The sequence below is a fragment of the Podarcis bocagei genome, assembly GCF_964188305.1.
Source record: "Podarcis bocagei genome assembly, chromosome: W".
Lineage (NCBI taxonomy): Eukaryota > Metazoa > Chordata > Lepidosauria > Squamata > Lacertidae > Podarcis > Podarcis bocagei.
Genome location: NC_138131.1, coordinates 24,543,165 through 24,561,119, shown reverse-complemented (window position 1 = coordinate 24,561,119; position 17,955 = coordinate 24,543,165). Strand labels below are relative to the sequence as shown.

The window sequence follows — 17,955 nt, the reverse complement described above, 5'->3', positions numbered from 1 at the left end:
GATGTGATGGATGCTATGATGGGGCGTGGGCCTTTTGCTCAGGCTTCAGTACAAGCCACACTGCTGCAGATTTTATTGAGGGATACTGCTCTTGCTGCTCAACAAGCAATGAGAAAAATCCCAGAACCCACCAGTATTCAATCAAGGTGGGGTTCAATCAGGCAAGAGGCAAGAGAATCATATTCTTCCTTTATGGACAGGCTGATTACAGCAGTGAGTAGACAAATTGAAAATCCTGAAGCCAAACAAATAATTATCAAACAATTGGCCTTTGAATATGCCAAAGAGGATTGTAAGGTTGCGTTAAGACCGATAATACACAATCCTGCCACAGACACAGCAGCCATGCTTCGCATTTGTCAGTCTGGTGATACAGCCACCCACAAGATTCATCTGCTAGCAGCAGCGCTCAATGAAAACCAGCCTGTAGCCACCGATACAACGTTTCCAGCATGGCAAACCAGGATCACCGATACCTCAGTGTGGGTAGAACGGTGGCCTCCACCAAAAGAAAAATCCGCAGCAATGGCACCATCCTGTTTCTGAACAGCTTATCTCTGAACAATTGACTTTCGGCCACATTGAACCATCTTCATCCCACTGGCTCCAGCAGACAAGGAACAGTTTGCTTTTACATTGCCAGTATATCACGATTCGCAACGTTATCAGTGGATTGTCCTCAAGGCATGTGGAATTCCCCTACACTTTGTCAACATTTTGTGGGTGAAGCATTGAAACCTTTCCACATGCGCCACCTAGAGGTGCTGCACACGAGCTGCACCTGGCCGTATTTGCTACATCGTTGCCAACAGGAATTTTATATGCTCAGGCGGAACAAGAAGAAGACTATCTGCATTATAGAATGGTTACATCTACCACATACCCCACCGAAGAACATTTATTCAGTAATTGAATCCACATCAGACATTGTTATCAAAGGACGTTCACGTGCAAATTGCTTTAGCTGATTTTATAGGTGTCATCATTTTTAACCCTCCAAAGGATGACCGTTTGACATTTCTGACACAGGTCACCTATGTTTGGCTACCCCCTTGTCTCTCACACCTCTCCCCTCTGCACTAACCCTCTTCACGGATAGAACAAGAAGTAGGGGGGTGGTGACATGGGAGGAGGGAGGAAAATGGAAATGTTTATATACCCCTCCACAGTCTTCTGCCCAGTGAGCTGAGCTAGCAGCTGTGATTCTTGCCTTTCAATCCTTTCCTACTCAACCTTTCAATCTTATTGTGGATACTCAGTATGTATATCGCCTTTTTGCTAGTTTACCAATATCTTATATAACTCCTTCCTTGGATTCTGACTTGTTTTCCTTGTTTCTTGGCCTGCAGGCCTTACTTCAGCACAGAGAGTTATCTTATTATGTTGCACATCTTCGCTCCCACACATCACACCCAGGGTATTTAGCAGAGGGCAATGCAAGAGCAGATGTGGCTCTGAGGGACATTTCTACCTTTTCTCTCTTTTCTGACCCTATACTAGGTCATAACACCTTTCACCTTCCTGCGAAAGCATTGGCAAAGCATTTTTCTATTCCTTTGGCCCAAGCAAGGGATATAGTTTCCCAATGTGCTTCTTGTTCTAAATCTCAGCTGGCCATTCCTTTTGATGCTGTCAATCCTAGGGGCACGTCTGCATTGGCGTGTTGGCAGATGGATGTCACACACACACCTGTGTTGGCTCCACTCTCCAAGGTTCACCTCACGGTGGACACCCACTCTGGATTCATATGGGCTACGCCCATGAGGGGGGAAATAGCTCGGCATGTCATTCAGCACACTATCCACTGTTTCTCAGTCATGGGTAAACCTGCGCGTATCAAAACTGATAATGGTCCAGCATATATTTCTAAAACATTTTCGGAATTTTGTATGTTGTGGAATGTGAAATTAACTCATGGCATACCCTTTAACTCCACAGGTCAAGCTATAGTGGAAAGAGCACACCTGACGTTCAAAACACTATTGCTTAAACAGCTTGGTGGCCAAAGCATACCAACGGCAGATATCCCTTCGGCTGTTCACCAAGTTCTTTTTGTACTTAACCATCTTTTATATCCACATAATAGGACCCATACTCCCGCGGAATTGCATTTTAGGAAGGAGGAGGCACTCCCCCGCCCCTTGGTGGTGTACCGACGCTTGCCTGATCCCGCGTGGCATGGACCTGTTCCGCTGATCACGTGGGGACGAGGGTACGTGGCAGTGGACGTCGAGGACAAGCCTTTGTGGGTTCCAGCTCGATGCGTGCGGCCATGGCGAGTCCCTTCAACTACAGAAGTGCCTTCCTAACCATTTGCCTTGCCATCTTTTGCTGCATCATTATACAAGGAAGAGAAGCAGACGACACAATCCAGTTGCAGCCACCATATTTCACCTTATCGGCTGGCAAGCAGCTGTCGCCTGAATCCTACTCTGGCTGGCAGTATCCACGGCTCAGCCACTCTCGAACTATAAGAACAGCATTGTTGAATAAGACTTTTAGGGGAGAAAATTATCATAAGATATGGAGGAATAATATTTTTGTACAAGATATGATTAAGTTTACCAGTTTATTGCATGCTTCTAAATGTTGGTTATGTATGCACATGCCGCCCTTTGCCAGTCATTCAGGCATAATGCTTCATGGCGTGCCTGTCAATGGATCTTTTCAATTTACTAATATTATATCCCCTAAGCAAACTTTTTGGCCTCCAGTACAATTGACCCTCCATGAGCCTGCCCCCATTTGTTTTCAAATTAAAGAGGGGAAAGAATCATGGGGCATATATCCAAACTGTCAATATACATTGAAATTCATGTTTAATAGCTCTTGTTCTCTTACAGGAACATACAGTGACCAATCTCAGTGCTTTAGAAGCGATACCAGTGCATGGCTAAAAACTAGGAAAGAAACCTACCATGCAAATTGGAGTCTGAATTCTTCTATCCCTGGCTTAGCAAATGCCACAGATGAGCAATTTCATATCAGTTCCTGTCAGGGAACTGCCATCGGAGGAACAGGTGGGGAGAGGGCTCACGGAGGCTGGGAGGGACTCAGCAGCGGAAGCAGGGACCAGCAGGGGGAGAGATGGGTCTCTGGAGGAAGGTCTCACGAATGCTGAGAGAGACGCAGCAGCTAAAGCAGGAACTAGCAGGGAAAGGGGAGGATCTCTGAGGGAAAGCGAGCAAGAGGGAGGGCTCAGGGACACGTCCAGCGAGAACAGTGGGGAGGTGTCAGAAGCTCCAATAGGGAGACCCATTCCTCGCCGGAAGCTGTCACGTCGTGAGTCCAGAAGACGTGTTTCCGTTAAGGAGCTTCTATGCTGGAAGCGCTTCCGAAAACAACCACTGTCGGAATCTGCAAGTGACTAGGGCAGACATGTCTGAGGAGCTCTGTCACACACAGAGGTTTGTGGAGTTGCACAAACTCTGAGGGACCACGATTTTACGCACAAGCAGCTAATCATCCCATCACAGCATTCCGACAGTCTTTGTAAGCTGCCTGTGCAGGAGAAGGCATCATGAGCGACCCAGCCGGAACCGGAGAGGCAGGAGTTGGAGCGGGTCCAAGCTTGGAAGAAAGGTACCGAGCGTTGGAAATCCAACTGGCGCTGCAGACGGCGAGGCTTGAGGAGAGAAGGGCTCAGGATGCAGACAAGAAGGGGAGAGCCACCCAGTTCACCAGAAAGGTACCAGGATTGGTGCAGAAGTTTGGGGGGGACCCCAAGGACTACCATGCCTTTAGAACAGAGATGCAATATGCCCTCAATGTGCAGTTTGATGAATTCCCTGACGAGGAATCGCGAGTGGCTTTTGTGATTGGGCATCTTGAAAAAGGGGCGAGGGACTGGGTTAGACCCCTGATGGCAACACACAATGACGTCCTAAAGGACACCAAGAAGTTCTTTCGTGCAATGGATCTCATGTTTTCCAGCGATATTGAGGAGGGAGTGGTGCGCAGACAGCTAATGGCTTGCAAGCACGGAAGCCGATCTGTCCGTGAGTACTGGACTGAGTTCACCATGCTGGTTCACAGATTGGGGTGGGACTTATCGGCGGCACCCATTCAAATGCTATTTGAAGAAGGCCTTGCTTCGGCTGTGAAAGACGAACTTTCCCGGGGTCCTAGGGCGGATTCTATGGATCAGCTGACTAAATCTGCGCTGACCATAGGAGCGCGCCAGGAGGCGAGAGCTTTGGAGACGCGGGAAGGGAAGGGGGAACGTTGGAAGGAGTTCCGCATTCCAGACATTCCAGAGCCAACTTTCCCGCCGGCAGAGCCGATGGAAATCGGAACAGCGCGCTCGCTCGCAGTTTCAAAGCCCAGTGAGGGGGGAAAGAAGGAGGGAAAAGGCGCCCGGGAATGCTATCTCTGCCAACAGCCAGGTCACTTTGCCAGAGTCTGCCCCCAGAGGAAGGAATGGCAAGGGATGGTGGGAGCTGTTGAGGGAAGAGAGGAGGGAAAACCGGAGCAGGTAAAAGCCAACGCCTGGTTGCCACAGTCGGGGCACAGCAGCCAGGCCAAAGAGCAGTGAAAGTGCCCATGCCAGAAGCTCCTCAACCTGCCCTAGTGATTGAAGTGTCGCTAGAGCTGCAAAATGGACACCCCCTAAAGATAAAGGCGCTGTTGGACTCAGGCAGCTCCTGCAATTTTATGAGCAAAGAGTTTGCAGCTGAACACCAGATACAGACTATCCCTTTAAGCAACCCCCTGCAGGTGACCACGATCGGTGGCAGGGAGTTGTTGGGAGGAGAAGTCAGCTTGCAGACCGTCCCAATGATAATGAAGGTGGCAAGGCACACAGAACTGATAGCGTTTAATGTGGCCACCTTGGGAGGAGCTCCTATTATTTTGGGGATGAGCTGGCTAGCGTTACATGATCCGCTGGTGGGCTGGCATCAGAGAGTGGTTTCCTTTGGTTCAGCACATTGCTTAGAACACTGCAAAGGGGGAAAGGGTTCAGCAGGGGCCCAAGCCACCCTAGCAGGGACGGAAGTAACGGAGAAAGTGAAGGTACCACGACAATACGCAGATCTCAGCGACGTGTTCAGCGAGAAGGAAGCTGACCAACTACCCCTGCATAGGCCCTTTGACTGTCAAATCAATTTACTCCCTGGGGCACAGCTTCCTGTAGGCAAGTTGTATGCCATGTCAGACAGAGAAATGCAGGAGCTAAGAGAGTTCATTGACAAGAACCTGAAGAGAGGCTTCATCAGAGAGTCCAAAGCAGTGGGGGGTAGCCCAGTGTTTTTTGTGGATAAAAAAACCACGGACAAGCCGAGACTTGTATGTGACTTCAGGGCATTAAACGCAGTGTCAGAACCCTTGGCTTTCCCTATGCCCAGGATTGACGACATTTTGACCAGGGTGCGGAAGGGAAAGATTTTTACAAAGCTGGACCTAAGGGGGGCGTACAACCTGATACGTATAAGGAAAGGGAATGAATGGAAAACCACCATGTTCACCCCTTTGGGGGCATTTGAATATCTCGTGATGCCATTTGGCTTACAAGCAGGCTCGGCGTGCTTCCAATCGTTTATGAACCACGTACTGGGGCCTTTGCTTTACAAGAATTGTGTGGCCTTCCTAGATGACGTGTTGGTGTATTCTGAGAATGAGGAGCAGCATGTGAGAGACGTCAGAGAAGTGTTGAGCAGGCTGCAAGCCAACAGGCTGTGGGTGAAACTGGAGAAGTGTCAGTTTCATACCAAGGAGGTGGAATTCCTGGGGTACCGCCTGTCAGACAAGGGATTGGCCATGGATCCCGGCAAGGTCCAGGCAGTGCTGGAATGGAAAACGCCCAAAACCAAGAAGGATGTGCAGAGGTTCCTAGGGTTTGGGAACTTTTATCGTAAGTTCATCCGAAACTTTGCACACCTGACGGCGCCCATTACGGACTGTCTCAGCAGTAAGAAGAAATTTGTTTGGACTGAGGAGGCGGAGCGAGCGTTTGAGGAACTGAAAAGGGCCTTCGCCTCTGAAGGACAACTTCTGCATGTGGATTTACAAAAAAAGCTGAGAGTCGAAACAGACGCATCAGACAGAGCCATAGGGGCGGTGCTTCTTCTGCAGCCAGGGAAGGAGGAGTCAGAGTGGAGACCGTGTGCCTTTTTTTCGCGAAAGCTGAACAAATCCGAGAGGAACTACACGGTGTACGACCGAGAACTTCTTGCTATTCATGAGGCTTTCCGGAGATGGAGGCACCTGCTAATTGGTGCACAACATAAGGTGCAAGTGTGCACTGACCATAAGAACCTAGAGTATTGGAGAACGGCGCGAGTGCTCAACCAACGGCAGTTGAGATGGGCCCAGGAGTTCTCCAAATTTAACTTTGAGATTTGTTACGTGCCAGGCCCAGAGAACGTTAGGGCGGACGCTCTCTCACGCAAACCTGAATATTTGGAGGGGGAGGGAGCACCCGAAGAAAGACATGTCATTCCAGAGGACCGCTGGGTGTGTGGGGCGGCATTGGTGGGGCAAAGGGAACTGGTAGAGGGAACGGTGCATGATGAATACGCCCAGGAGAAACTCAGGGGTCTCAGGAGGGAGGGAGACAAACCCGGGGGTTTTGAGGAGAGAAACGGGGCGTTGTATTACAAGGGAGCGTTATATATACCTGAAGGAGAGTTGAGGGAGAAGGTACTCAAGCAACTGCACGATAGCCCCACAGCAGGGCATTTTGGGCAACACAAAACCATGTGGCTGGTTACCAGGGAATTTTGGTGGCCCAAGGTCAGGGAAGATGTGCGGGAGTATGTGAGAGGGTGTGACCAATGCCAGCGAGCCAAGGGGGAGAGGCGGGCACCGGCAGGGTTATTAGAACCACTACCCACACCTGAAAGACCATGGGAAGCAGTGGCAATAGATTTCATGACTGATTTGCCAAAGTCCAGAGGGAAAACAGCCATCATGGTTGTGGTAGACCTGTTAACCAAAATGGCCCACTTTATAGCCTGCTCACATGCTGTCACGGCAGAAGAAACCGCTAAATTGTTTGTAGAAAATGTGTTTAGGTTGCATGGCGCCCCCTTGAGGGTGGTTTCAGACCGAGGGAAACAATTTACTTCCAGGTTCTGGAGGAAGCTCATGAGCTTACTGCATGTAGAGGTCAATTTTTCGACTGCCCGGCATCCTGAAACCAACGGGCAGGCGGAAAGAGCCAATGGCATCCTCCAGCAATATTTGAGGTGTTATGTGAATGACAGAGAGAATGATTGGGTGGAGAAGCTGGCGTTGGCAGAATTTGCCTACAACAATGCGGAGAACGTGTCCACGGGGATGAGCCCCTTTTTGGCTAATTACGGGTGCCATCCCCGGGCTTTCCCAGGGGGGGAAGGGGAGAACTGGAGCGTTCCAGCTGCCAAACAGTTCGTAGAAGAAATGGAAGCGATCCATCGCCAGCTCCAACTTAACTTAGACAGGGCCAAGGAGAAATATAAGAGGCAGGCAGACAAAAACAGAAGAGAAGGTGAAACCTTTAGGGTGGGGGACCAGGTGTGGCTGTCAACCCAAGGGTTACCATTCAAAGGGGGTTGTAAGAAGTTAAGACCCAAAAGACTGGGCCCATTTGAAGTCACGCAACAGGTCAACCCAGTGGCTTTCAGACTCCGGTTACCGAACCACATGAAGCTGCACCCAGTTTTCCACAGGTCGTTGCTGTCACCGTATAAAGGGGACAGAGAAGGGAGGGTCACTCGGGGACCAGCAATGGAGGAAAGGGAACACAGCTACCATGTAGCGGAGATTCTCGATTCCAGGTGGAAGGGAAATCAAGTAGAGTATTTGGTAACGTGGGAAGGGGAACCGGAGTCGGAAAACACCTGGGTCATGGCAGAGGATGTCAATGACGAGGTTTTAATAGAAACTTTTCATCAGAGGTTCCCACGTAAACCTCAGCCAGTGGCGAGGTTCCGGAGGGAATACTTTGCCACCACCGACGAAGAAGAAGAGTTGGAGGGGTTCACAGATTCCGAGGAGGAGGAGGATTCAGCGAGCCGGAACGGCGACCGATGGAGGGAAATGTTCGAGACGTCTGAAGATGAAGAGGATTCTTTTCGGGGTTTTACCTCCTCACCGCCCAGAGGAGAGGGAATGGGCGGGGGTGAAGGGGGTCCTGGAGGGGAGGTGGATGTCAGGGAACTGCCATCGGAGGAACAGGTGGGGAGAGGGCTCACGGAGGCTGGGAGGGACTCAGCAGCGGAAGCAGGGACCAGCAGGGGGAGAGATGGGTCTCTGGAGGAAGGTCTCACGAATGCTGAGAGAGACGCAGCAGCTAAAGCAGGAACTAGCAGGGAAAGGGGAGGATCTCTGAGGGAAAGCGAGCAAGAGGGAGGGCTCAGGGACACGTCCAGCGAGAACAGTGGGGAGGTGTCAGAAGCTCCCATAGGGAGACCCATTCCTCGCCGGAAGCTGTCACGTCGTGAGTCCAGAAGACGTGTTTCCGTTAAGGAGCTTCTATGCTGGAAGCGCTTCCGAAAACAACCACTGTCGGAATCTGCAAGTGACTAGGGCAGACATGTCTGAGGAGCTCTGTCACACACAGAGGTTTGTGGAGTTGCACAAACTCTGAGGGACCACGATTTTACGCACAAGCAGCTAATCATCCCATCACAGTTCCTTATTTACTGAAGCCTTTAATTGGTCCCAACAGAGTAGTAATATCAGCTATTTACTCCAAAGAGAGTTATGGCTGCTTTGTGGCGAAAAAGCATACAAAGCCATTCCTCGAAACCTCACAGGCACATGTACATTGGGTCTCGTGGTTCCGTTGTTGTATAAGGTTGATAAGTTACCATCTTCTCTTAGACTACGAAATCGTCGGGAGGTAAATTCACCCATAAATCAATATATCGGTACCCAGGTCTCTCGGGCCTTGCTGCCCTCGGTGGGTGCAGCAATGAACTATAGGGACCTCCATCGTCTAGCAAATTGGACTGAAGGATTATTCAATGATACCATAAAAGCTTTGAAGGAACTCAACCAGGAGGTGTCTGCAATGAGAGAAGTGGTTTTACAGAATCGTTATACTTTGGATGTGATTTTAGCTTCAAAAGGAGGAGTTTGTGCGCTTGTTCATTCTCACTGTTGCATGTTTATTCCTGATAATAATGTCAGCATATCTGCGACAATCGACCATATGGAAACCATGGTAGCCCACAATCCGTTTGCCCCCCCTCCTTCCGTTGATCCATGGGCATGGTTATATTCTTGGCTTCCGGATGGAAGTTGGCTTCGACATTTATTGATTTTAGTGATCATTATAGTAGTTATTTGCATTATTTTGTGTTGCTGTATACAATGTATTCCTTCTTTAATTTCTGTATGTACTGCATGGTTCTCCAGTCCGGTCTCACAAGAGTCGCCTATCGCGCTCGATATAACCGTATTGGTACTGACATATATGACTCTGATTAAATAAATAAAGAAAGAGGGCATGTGGGAGCCAGGAAGTCATGGAAAAGGCTTGTAGTGCCACCTGGTGCCTTGCTGACCTCGGTGACCAGCACTCTGAGCTTACAATGTATTAGAATGTATTGACCCTATAAGGAGTTAGGTTCCCCCCTCTGGGCACTGTAACCCTATATGGTTTGTGGGTGGGTTAAAGCTTGACCGGATGAGGTAACGTGAGACATTGGAATGCTGCCATGCGGCTGGAGAGAACAAAGGATAATAAAATCGGAGGAGAGAGAGGAAGGAGCTTTTTTGCCCTCAGTCCATGGAGACATTTGCCTTTGTGTGTGTTTTTTCTTTGCCTTGCACCCCAAAATGACGGCTGGTTTCCGTCAACTGGTTCCCACATTTAATATAAACCCGGCCACCTTGCCAAATTCCATCTCCACATTTAAACTCTTTAAAGGATCTTCTATCGTTATTACCAGGTCATCAGCAAAGGCTTTAACTTTATATTCGTTTTGACCTACTGTCACCCCTTTTATTAATTCATTTCGTCTAATTGCACTCAAGAGGACTTCCAGAACCATTCTGAATAACAGTGGCGAGAGAGGACAACCCTGTCTTATACCCTTCCATATCTTCACTTCTTCTGTTATTACATTATTCACAATCAATTTAGCTCTTTGCTCTGTATAAATCGCCCTTATTCCATTATAGAAATCGTTCCCCACCTCCATAAATTCTAAATTTTTTAACACAAATTCCCATGATATACAGTGGTGCCTCGCAAGACGAATGCCTCGCAAGACGGAAAACCCGCTAGACGAAAGGGTTTTCCGTTTTGGAGGCGCTTCGCAAAACGAATTTCCCTATGGGCTTCCTTCGCAAGACGAAAGCCCATAGGGAAATCTCCGGGACAGCGGGGAAGCGCAGCGCGTCTTCCCCACTGTCCTCGGACCTCCTCCGAAGGCTGGCGGTGGTGTGGAGACCTCCTCCCGCCGCCAGCCTTCGGAAGGCTGCTCTGAAGCCTGGCGGTGGGGTGGAGAAACCTCCTCCCGCCGCCAGGCTTCGGAAGGATGCTCCGAAGCCTGGCGGCGGGAGGAGGTCTCTCCGCCCCACCGCCAGCCTTCAGAAGGCTGCTCCAAAGCCTGGCGGCGGGAGGAGGTCTCTCCGCCCCACCGCCAGCCTTCGGAAGGCTGCTCCGAAGCCTGGCGGTGGGGCGGAGAGACCTCCTCCCGCCGCCAGGCTTCGGAAGGCTCTCCGAAGGCTGGCGGTGGGGCGGAGAGACCTTCTCCCCGCGCCAGCCTTCGGGTGGCTGTCCTGAAGACTTGCGGTGGGAGGAGGGTTTTCCTTCCCACCGCCAACATTCAGAATGCTGTTCTGAATGTTGGCGGTGGGGAGGAAAAACCCTCCTCCCACCGCAAGCCCCGGGAACAGAGGAGAAGCGCTGCGCCCCTTCCCCTCTGTTCCCGTATCTGTCCTGAAGGCTTGCGGTGGGGAGAAAAGCCCTTCTCCGCACCGCCAGCCTTGAAAGCGGTTTCCATAGGAACGCATTAATTGATTTTCAATGCATTCCTATGGGAAACGGTGCTTCCCAAGACGAAAAACTCGCAAGAAGAAAAAACTTGCGGAATGAATTAATTTCGTCTTGCGAGGCACCACTGTATTATCAAATGCCTTCTCCGCATCTACAAACATTAGTATAGCTTGTTTCTCATTCCTAGCAGACAGATATTCCAAAACATTTATTATATTTCTCACATTATGTTTCATCTGCCTGCCTGGAAGAAACCCTGCTTGATCATCGTGAATAAATTCTCTCAATACCTTTTTTAATCTTTTTGCTAATATTCCAGCAAAAATCTTATAGTCTGTGTTTAACAATGAGATCGTGTGTTAAATCAGAATCTTGCTTGGGAATAAGTATGATGAAGGCTTCTTTCCAAGTTTCCAGAATATCTTTTTCCTTCAAAATATTATTCATAACTTCTTTCAGTGGTACCGTCAGGGTGTGCCTCAATTCTTTGTAATAACTGGCTGTAAATCCATCTGGTCCTGGAGCCTTTCCTTTTTTCAATTCTTTTATGACCTCTATTATTTCCTCATTCTCAATTGGGGCATTCAGTCTGTCTTTCTTTTCTGTCGGGATCTTTTGCACCTTTTTTTCTTTTAAATATCTTTCTATTCTCTTCAAATTGTTCTTTTCTCTGTTGCTGTACAAATGATTATAAAAGTCCAAGAATCCTTTTCTAATGCCTTTCGGGTTCTCAATCTCTTCTCCATCCACAATAATTTTGTTGATTATGTTTTGTTCCTTTCTTTTCTTAATTTGCCACGCGAGCCATTTACCTGACTTATTGGCATTGTCCATAAAATATTCCATCAACTTCTTTTGCGCCTCTTGTATGATTTTTTGATCACCCAAGAGGTAATCGTTAATTCTCCATCTAAATGATCTTTCTTCATAACCTTTAATTTCCAATTTTATTGGACTGTGGTCTGAAATTACTCTTGGCTGAATTTCAATTTGCCGAATTCTTGGAGTTAGTTCATTCGAGACCCAAATTTGATCTATTCTTGACATTGACTGATTTGGTTCCGAATAAAATGTAAACTGTTTCTCCAGTGGATGTCTAAGTCTCCAAACATCAATTAGATTACAGTTTTTCGTCATTGAAAAGAAAGTCTTGGGTAGTTTTCCTTCTTTGCTAACCTGAAATTGTTCTTAACCTGAACTTTAGCTAATGGGGCCTCCTGCTGCCATTGAGCCGCCAGAGCACGATTTCTGTTCTCATCCTGAAGCAAAGTTCTTAACCTGAAGCACGATTTCTGGGTTAGCGGAGTGTATAACCTGAAGTCTATGTAAAACGAGGTACCACTGTATATATTTAAAAATTGCATCCAATTTTGACAGTGTTATTACAAACCACTTCATTCAGCCCTGCAACATCTTGCGAAGCAGCGATATACTAATATGCATCTGTTATTATGTGACATTGGTCAAGGCTTTCTGGGAAATAATATATGATGAGTTTAAAGAAAATGTTTGAAAATACATTTGTCAAAAAAGCCAGAAGCCTTCTCACTAGGTATAAGACTTCTTATGTCTGCAACGACGGCAGCAAGAATGCAACTAGCCCAATGGGGCTTAAATTGGATTGTTATGAATGAAAAAAATTAGTAAAAAAATATTTCAAAAGAGAATGCTACTTGCCCAATTAATGGGGCTTAGATCAGGTTATTCATGAAAGAAATGATAAAAAAATATTTTAAAGAAGAGAGAATGCTACTAGCCCAATTAATGTGGCTTATATTTGATTGTTATTAATGAAAAAATTAATAAAAAATAATTTAAAAAGAGAATGCCACTAGCCCAATTAATGGGGCTCATATGGGATTGTTATTAATGAAAAAATTAATGAAAAAATAATTTACAAAGAGAATGCCACTTGCCCAATTAATAGGGCTTAAATCAGATTGCTATGAATGAAAATAATAAATTCTTTAAAAGAAGAAGAGAGAACGCTACTAACCCAATTAATGGGGCTTCTATTGGATTGTGATTAATGAAAAATTAATAAAACATTATTTAACAGAAGAAGAGAGAACGCTACTAGCCCAATTAATGGGGCTTATATTGGATTGTTATCATTATCATTATTTTTCCAGGCCTTCCCATCTAGAGCCCAGAAACTCTGTAACAGTTACCTTCTCAAAGTGATGAATCGCCAGCCAGATTTCCCCTTGCGCATTGAACACACAGCCGAGGTTACTCCATGCCACAGCAAAGTTGGGTTGGGTCTCGATGGCTTTCAGGTAGCAGGCCTTGGGAGGGTCGAGAGGTAGGTAGGTACAGGGGGAAGGGGGTATTTGCACAAAAGAAAAGCAAGAGAAAAGTCCCAGTTAGTATCCCTCCTCTGACCGGCCAAAAGTGATCCTGCGGTAGAGGCTCGCTCGCTGGCGCCAAAACTAGCGTGCTGGCGGGTGATGCTGCGCCAGCGCAAACCAGGACCCGAGTGCAAATCCACCATTGTCAGTTATGCTGACCCTTCGATATATAGCAATTCTTTCCTAGCAAGCAATTCCTTGGCCAAGGCCAGGACAGTTGCTTTCACACTCGCAATCGGCTTCCAATACGCCGCCGTTTGGATTGCAACAGTTTGGATTGTGACACAGTTTGGATAGCATCCTGGCTGAGGTCAGATGATCTTAGGGCCAGTCTCTCCCAAATATTCTCCAGTTGTCAAAATGACAGCAGGGCCTTGGTTCTCAAACGCCGAAAACCTGGAAGGAAGCTTCAAATTCTTCTTTTACAGCAGCCTTTCTCAACCTTGGGTCCCCAGATGTTGTTGGACTACAACTCCCATAATTCCTAGCCAGCATGACCTGTGGTCAGGGATGATGGGAGTTGTAGTTCAAGAACATCTGGGGACCCAAGGTTGAGAAAGGCTGTTTTACAGGAAGGCTCAACTTTTACTGGCATCCTCTTCACACGGACAAGAGGAGGTTTCATTTCGGGAGCCACAAAATCCCTGCTACTCAAACGCCGAAAACCCAGAAGGAAGGGTTAATCCTTCTTTTACAGAAAGGTTCATATGGACAATAGGGCAGTTTATGAAAAAGAAATTTTGGAAAATGTCTGCTGCAGAGATCTTATCTTACTACACTACGGATTATATAGCTATCTCTGAAATTTCATGCATTATCAGTTAATATCTTGACCCTACTCCACTGAAAAGCATTGGGTGTTCAGTAGGGCGGTTCAAAAAAAACTTTTTTTAAAAAAAATGCCTTCTCCAAAGGTGCTACACCAGGGACCCTCCTTCGTTTTCCTATATCGTGAAGGCTGAAATGTCAATTCAGTGGAGCTGGGTCAAGATATTAACTAATATGCATGAAATTTCAGATATAGCTATATACTGTAATCCCTAGCGTAGTATGAAAATACCTTTGGAAAAGGCATTTTCAAAAAAAAAAGTTAATATGAACCGCCCTAATGGATAGGCGCAGGTTTCCTTTTGGGAGTCACAAAATCCCTGCTACTCAAACACCTTGGTTCCGAAACGCCAAAACCCCGGAAGGAAGCGTTCCTGTTTCTGGAGCTTCTTGGAAGCCAGATGTCTGACGCAGCTGTCGGCGATTGTTTCTGGGGCGCCTGCACCAATCAGAAGCTGTGCCTTGGTTTCCAAACATTTTGGAAGTCCAACAGGCTTCCGGAATGGATTAAGTTTGGCGCTTTGGTTTTTGCAATTAATTTTGTGCTTTTGTTATTTCTTGTATAGTACAGTACATTATCGCTTTCATTTTATGGATCAATGGTCTTGTTAGATAGCAGAATTCGTGTTCAATGGCTGTTTTTGTAAAAGTCTGGAACGGACGAATCCATTTTGCATTCCTTTCCATGGGAAAGCACGCCTTGGTTTTGGAACGCTTTTGAAACGGACTTCCAGAGCGAATGAAGTTTGAGAACCGTGGTAACAGGTCGTTAAAAACTTCCCTAAAGGTTCAGCCTTGCCGGCATCCTTGGTTTTGGAACGGATTCCGTTTCAGAACCAAGGGACTACTGTAAGTAGAAATTACATTAGAAGATCCAGAATACCCCATGAAAGACACGGTCACTCTTTTTAAAGAGCAGAAACTTGGCTCTCCAACCCTGAACTCACCTGTGCAGGACGCACATCTGAATGTTACTTTCACAACCTCAAATGACAGCTTTGCACAAAGGTCCCGGTCCCTGCAATGCGAGCGCGAGAAGTCGCCAGCGCCCCCTAACAGCACGCCGCTCGCGCCCTCGCTGCCAACTGCCGCGCTTTGCCGCAACGCCCCTGGGTGCTATGAGTGGCCAACCAGACTGATTCATCTGCCGGACAGGCCCATGCAGAAACTCAGGGGGGTGGGGAGTCTTAAATTTGTGCCAGAAACCTCAATGCATTGCAACCCAATTTTGCTGAGAGGCCTAGAGGAGCCGCCCACATGGAGATGAATCGTCTAGTCCACCATTCACAAGGGCCCCATCACACGCCGTGCGCATTTCCGCTGCGCCGCCCTTGCGCTACCGCAGGACCACAGCGCGTCATCGGCAGAGCAGAACGCTGCAATCCAAACAAAGAAGGAAAAAGGATAAAAAATGAACCACCGGGAAGAGTTAGATACTTTTAACTAAGTCCTTTCCCAATTATCTCTTTTAAATCTTAAGGTACTTTTTTTACGTTTATTTCTCGGAAAGAAACGTGGCTAGGACTATCAATTGCTCTCTAACGTTACTCGCTTGTACAGAAAATACTTAAGCAGTTTCCGAAGCCACAAGACAGAAGATTCAGGCATGGAGCAAATGGTTTTTGTCGTGGCAGTTACAAACCCGTTACCATATTTCTCATGTGAGTTTTCGGTGCGTTCCTTCCTGGAAGAGGAGGAGGAGGAGAGTTTCTGCTTTAGATCCAGCCCTCGAGCTCCCTCTCCTTACGCATGGAAAAAGTTTCCCCCACCTGAAACCTTTGTTTCTTTCTTTGGCCATCAGTGCATTTGCAAGACCAAACCAGCACAATCTTTACCACCTGAATTGAAATTCAATTGTTGCGGGAGTTTCGGAGCCTTTCTTCCAGTTTGCTGTTGCCCCCCATTAACCCCTTTCCCTTCTGCATGCCCCCCCCCGATACAGACCAACCGCCCCCCACCCCTCCACCCCCCGTGTTAAGACATACCCAGAGATTTTCGATTGCTTTGTTGGAACTTTTTACTAATGATCTTGTTTTATTTTCTCTCTCGTTTTTGGTTTTCCACCACTGATATTACATTTAGAAGGTTTCAGGTGGGGGAAACTTTTTCCATGCGTAAGGAGAGGGACCTCTTCCAGGAGGCGTGCTGTTAGGGGGCGCTGGCGAGCGGCGTGCTGTTAGGGGGCGCTGGCGACTTCTCGCGCTCGCATTGCAGGGACCGGGACCTTTGTGCAAAGCTGTCATTTGAGGTTGTGAAAGTAACATTCAGATGTGCGTCCTGCACAGGTGAGTTCAGGGTTGGAGAGCCAAGTTTCTGCTCTTTAAAAAGAGAGACCGTGTCTTTCATGGGGTATTCTGGATCTTCTAATGTAATTTCTACTTACAGTAGTCCCTTGGTTCTGAAACGGAATCCGTTCCAAAACCAAGGATGCCGGCAAGGCTGAACCTTTAGGGAAGTTTTTAACGACCGGTTACCACGGTTCTCAAACTTCATTCGCTCTGGAAGTCCGTTTCAAAAGCGTTCCAAAACCAAGGCGTGCTTTCCCATGGAAAGGAGTGCAAAATGGATTCGTCCGTTCCAGACTTTTACAAAAACAGCCATTGAACACGAATTCTGCTATCTAACAAGACCATTGATCCATAAAATGAAAGCGATAATGTACTGTACTATACAAGAAATAACAAAAGCACAAAATTAATTGCAAAAACCAAAGCGCCAAACTTAATCCATTCCGGAAGCCTGTTGGACTTCCAAAATGTTTGGAAACCAAGGCGCAGCTTCTGATTGGTGCAGGCGCCCCAGAAACAATCGCCGACAGCTGCGTCAGACATCTGGCTTCCAAGAAGCTCCAGAAACAGGAACGCTTCCTTCCGGGGTTTTGGCGTTTCGGAACCAAGGTGTTTGAGTAGCAGGGATTTTGTGACTCCCAAAAGGAAACCTGCGCCTATCCATTAGGGCGGTTCATATTAACTTTTTTTTTTGAAAATGCCTTTTCCAAAGGTATTTTCATACTACGCTAGGGATTACAGTATATAGCTATATCTGAAATTTCATGCATATTAGTTAATATCTTGACCCAGCTCCACTGAATTGACATTTCAGCCTTCACGATATAGGAAAACGAAGGAGGGTCCCTGGTGTAGCACCTTTGGAGAAGGCATTTTTTTTAAAAAAAGTTTTTTTTGAACCGCCCTACTGAACACCCAATGCTTTTCAGTGGAGTAGGGTCAAGATATTAACTGATAATGCATGAAATTTCAGAGATAGCTATATAATCCGTAGTGTAGTAAGATAAGATCTCTGCAGCAGACATTTTCCAAAATTTCTTTTTCATAAACTGCCCTATTGTCCATATGAACCTTTCTGTAAAAGAAGGATTAACCCTTCCTTCTGGGTTTTCGGCGTTTGAGTAGCAGGGATTTTGTGGCTCCCGAAATGAAACCTCCTCTTGTCCGTGTGAAGAGGATGCCAGTAAAAGTTGAGCCTTCCTGTAAAACAGCCTTTCTCAACCTTGGGTCCCCAGATGTTCTTGAACTACAACTCCCATCATCCCTGACCACAGGTCATGCTGGCTAGGAATTATGGGAGTTGTAGTCCAACAACATCTGGGGACCCAAGGTTGAGAAAGGCTGCTGTAAAAGAAGAATTTGAAGCTTCCTTCCAGGTTTTCGGCGTTTGAGAACCAAGGCCCTGCTGTCATTTTGACAACTGGAGAATATTTGGGAGAGACTGGCCCTAAGATCATCTGACCTCAGCCAGGATGCTATCCAAACTGTGTCACAATCCAAACTGTTGCAATCCAAACGGCGGCGTATTGGAAGCCGATTGCGAGTGTGAAAGCAACTG

General features: G+C 47.2%; 1 protein-coding gene across 1 annotated transcript in view; it reads right to left on the bottom strand.

The window, feature by feature from the left end:
- The window catches only part of LOC308577844 (uncharacterized protein), a gene marked incomplete at its 5' end in the record, with an annotated part of 54,593 nt that extends 41,297 nt beyond the window's left edge, over nt 1-13,296 (bottom strand). Inside the window, one exon of the mRNA XM_081178241.1 lies at nt 13,102-13,296. Coding sequence (XP_081034367.1) covers nt 13,102-13,296 — 195 coding nt within the window. The remainder of the gene's footprint in view (nt 1-13,101) is intronic.
- Between the last annotated feature and the right edge of the window lie 4,659 nt (nt 13,297-17,955).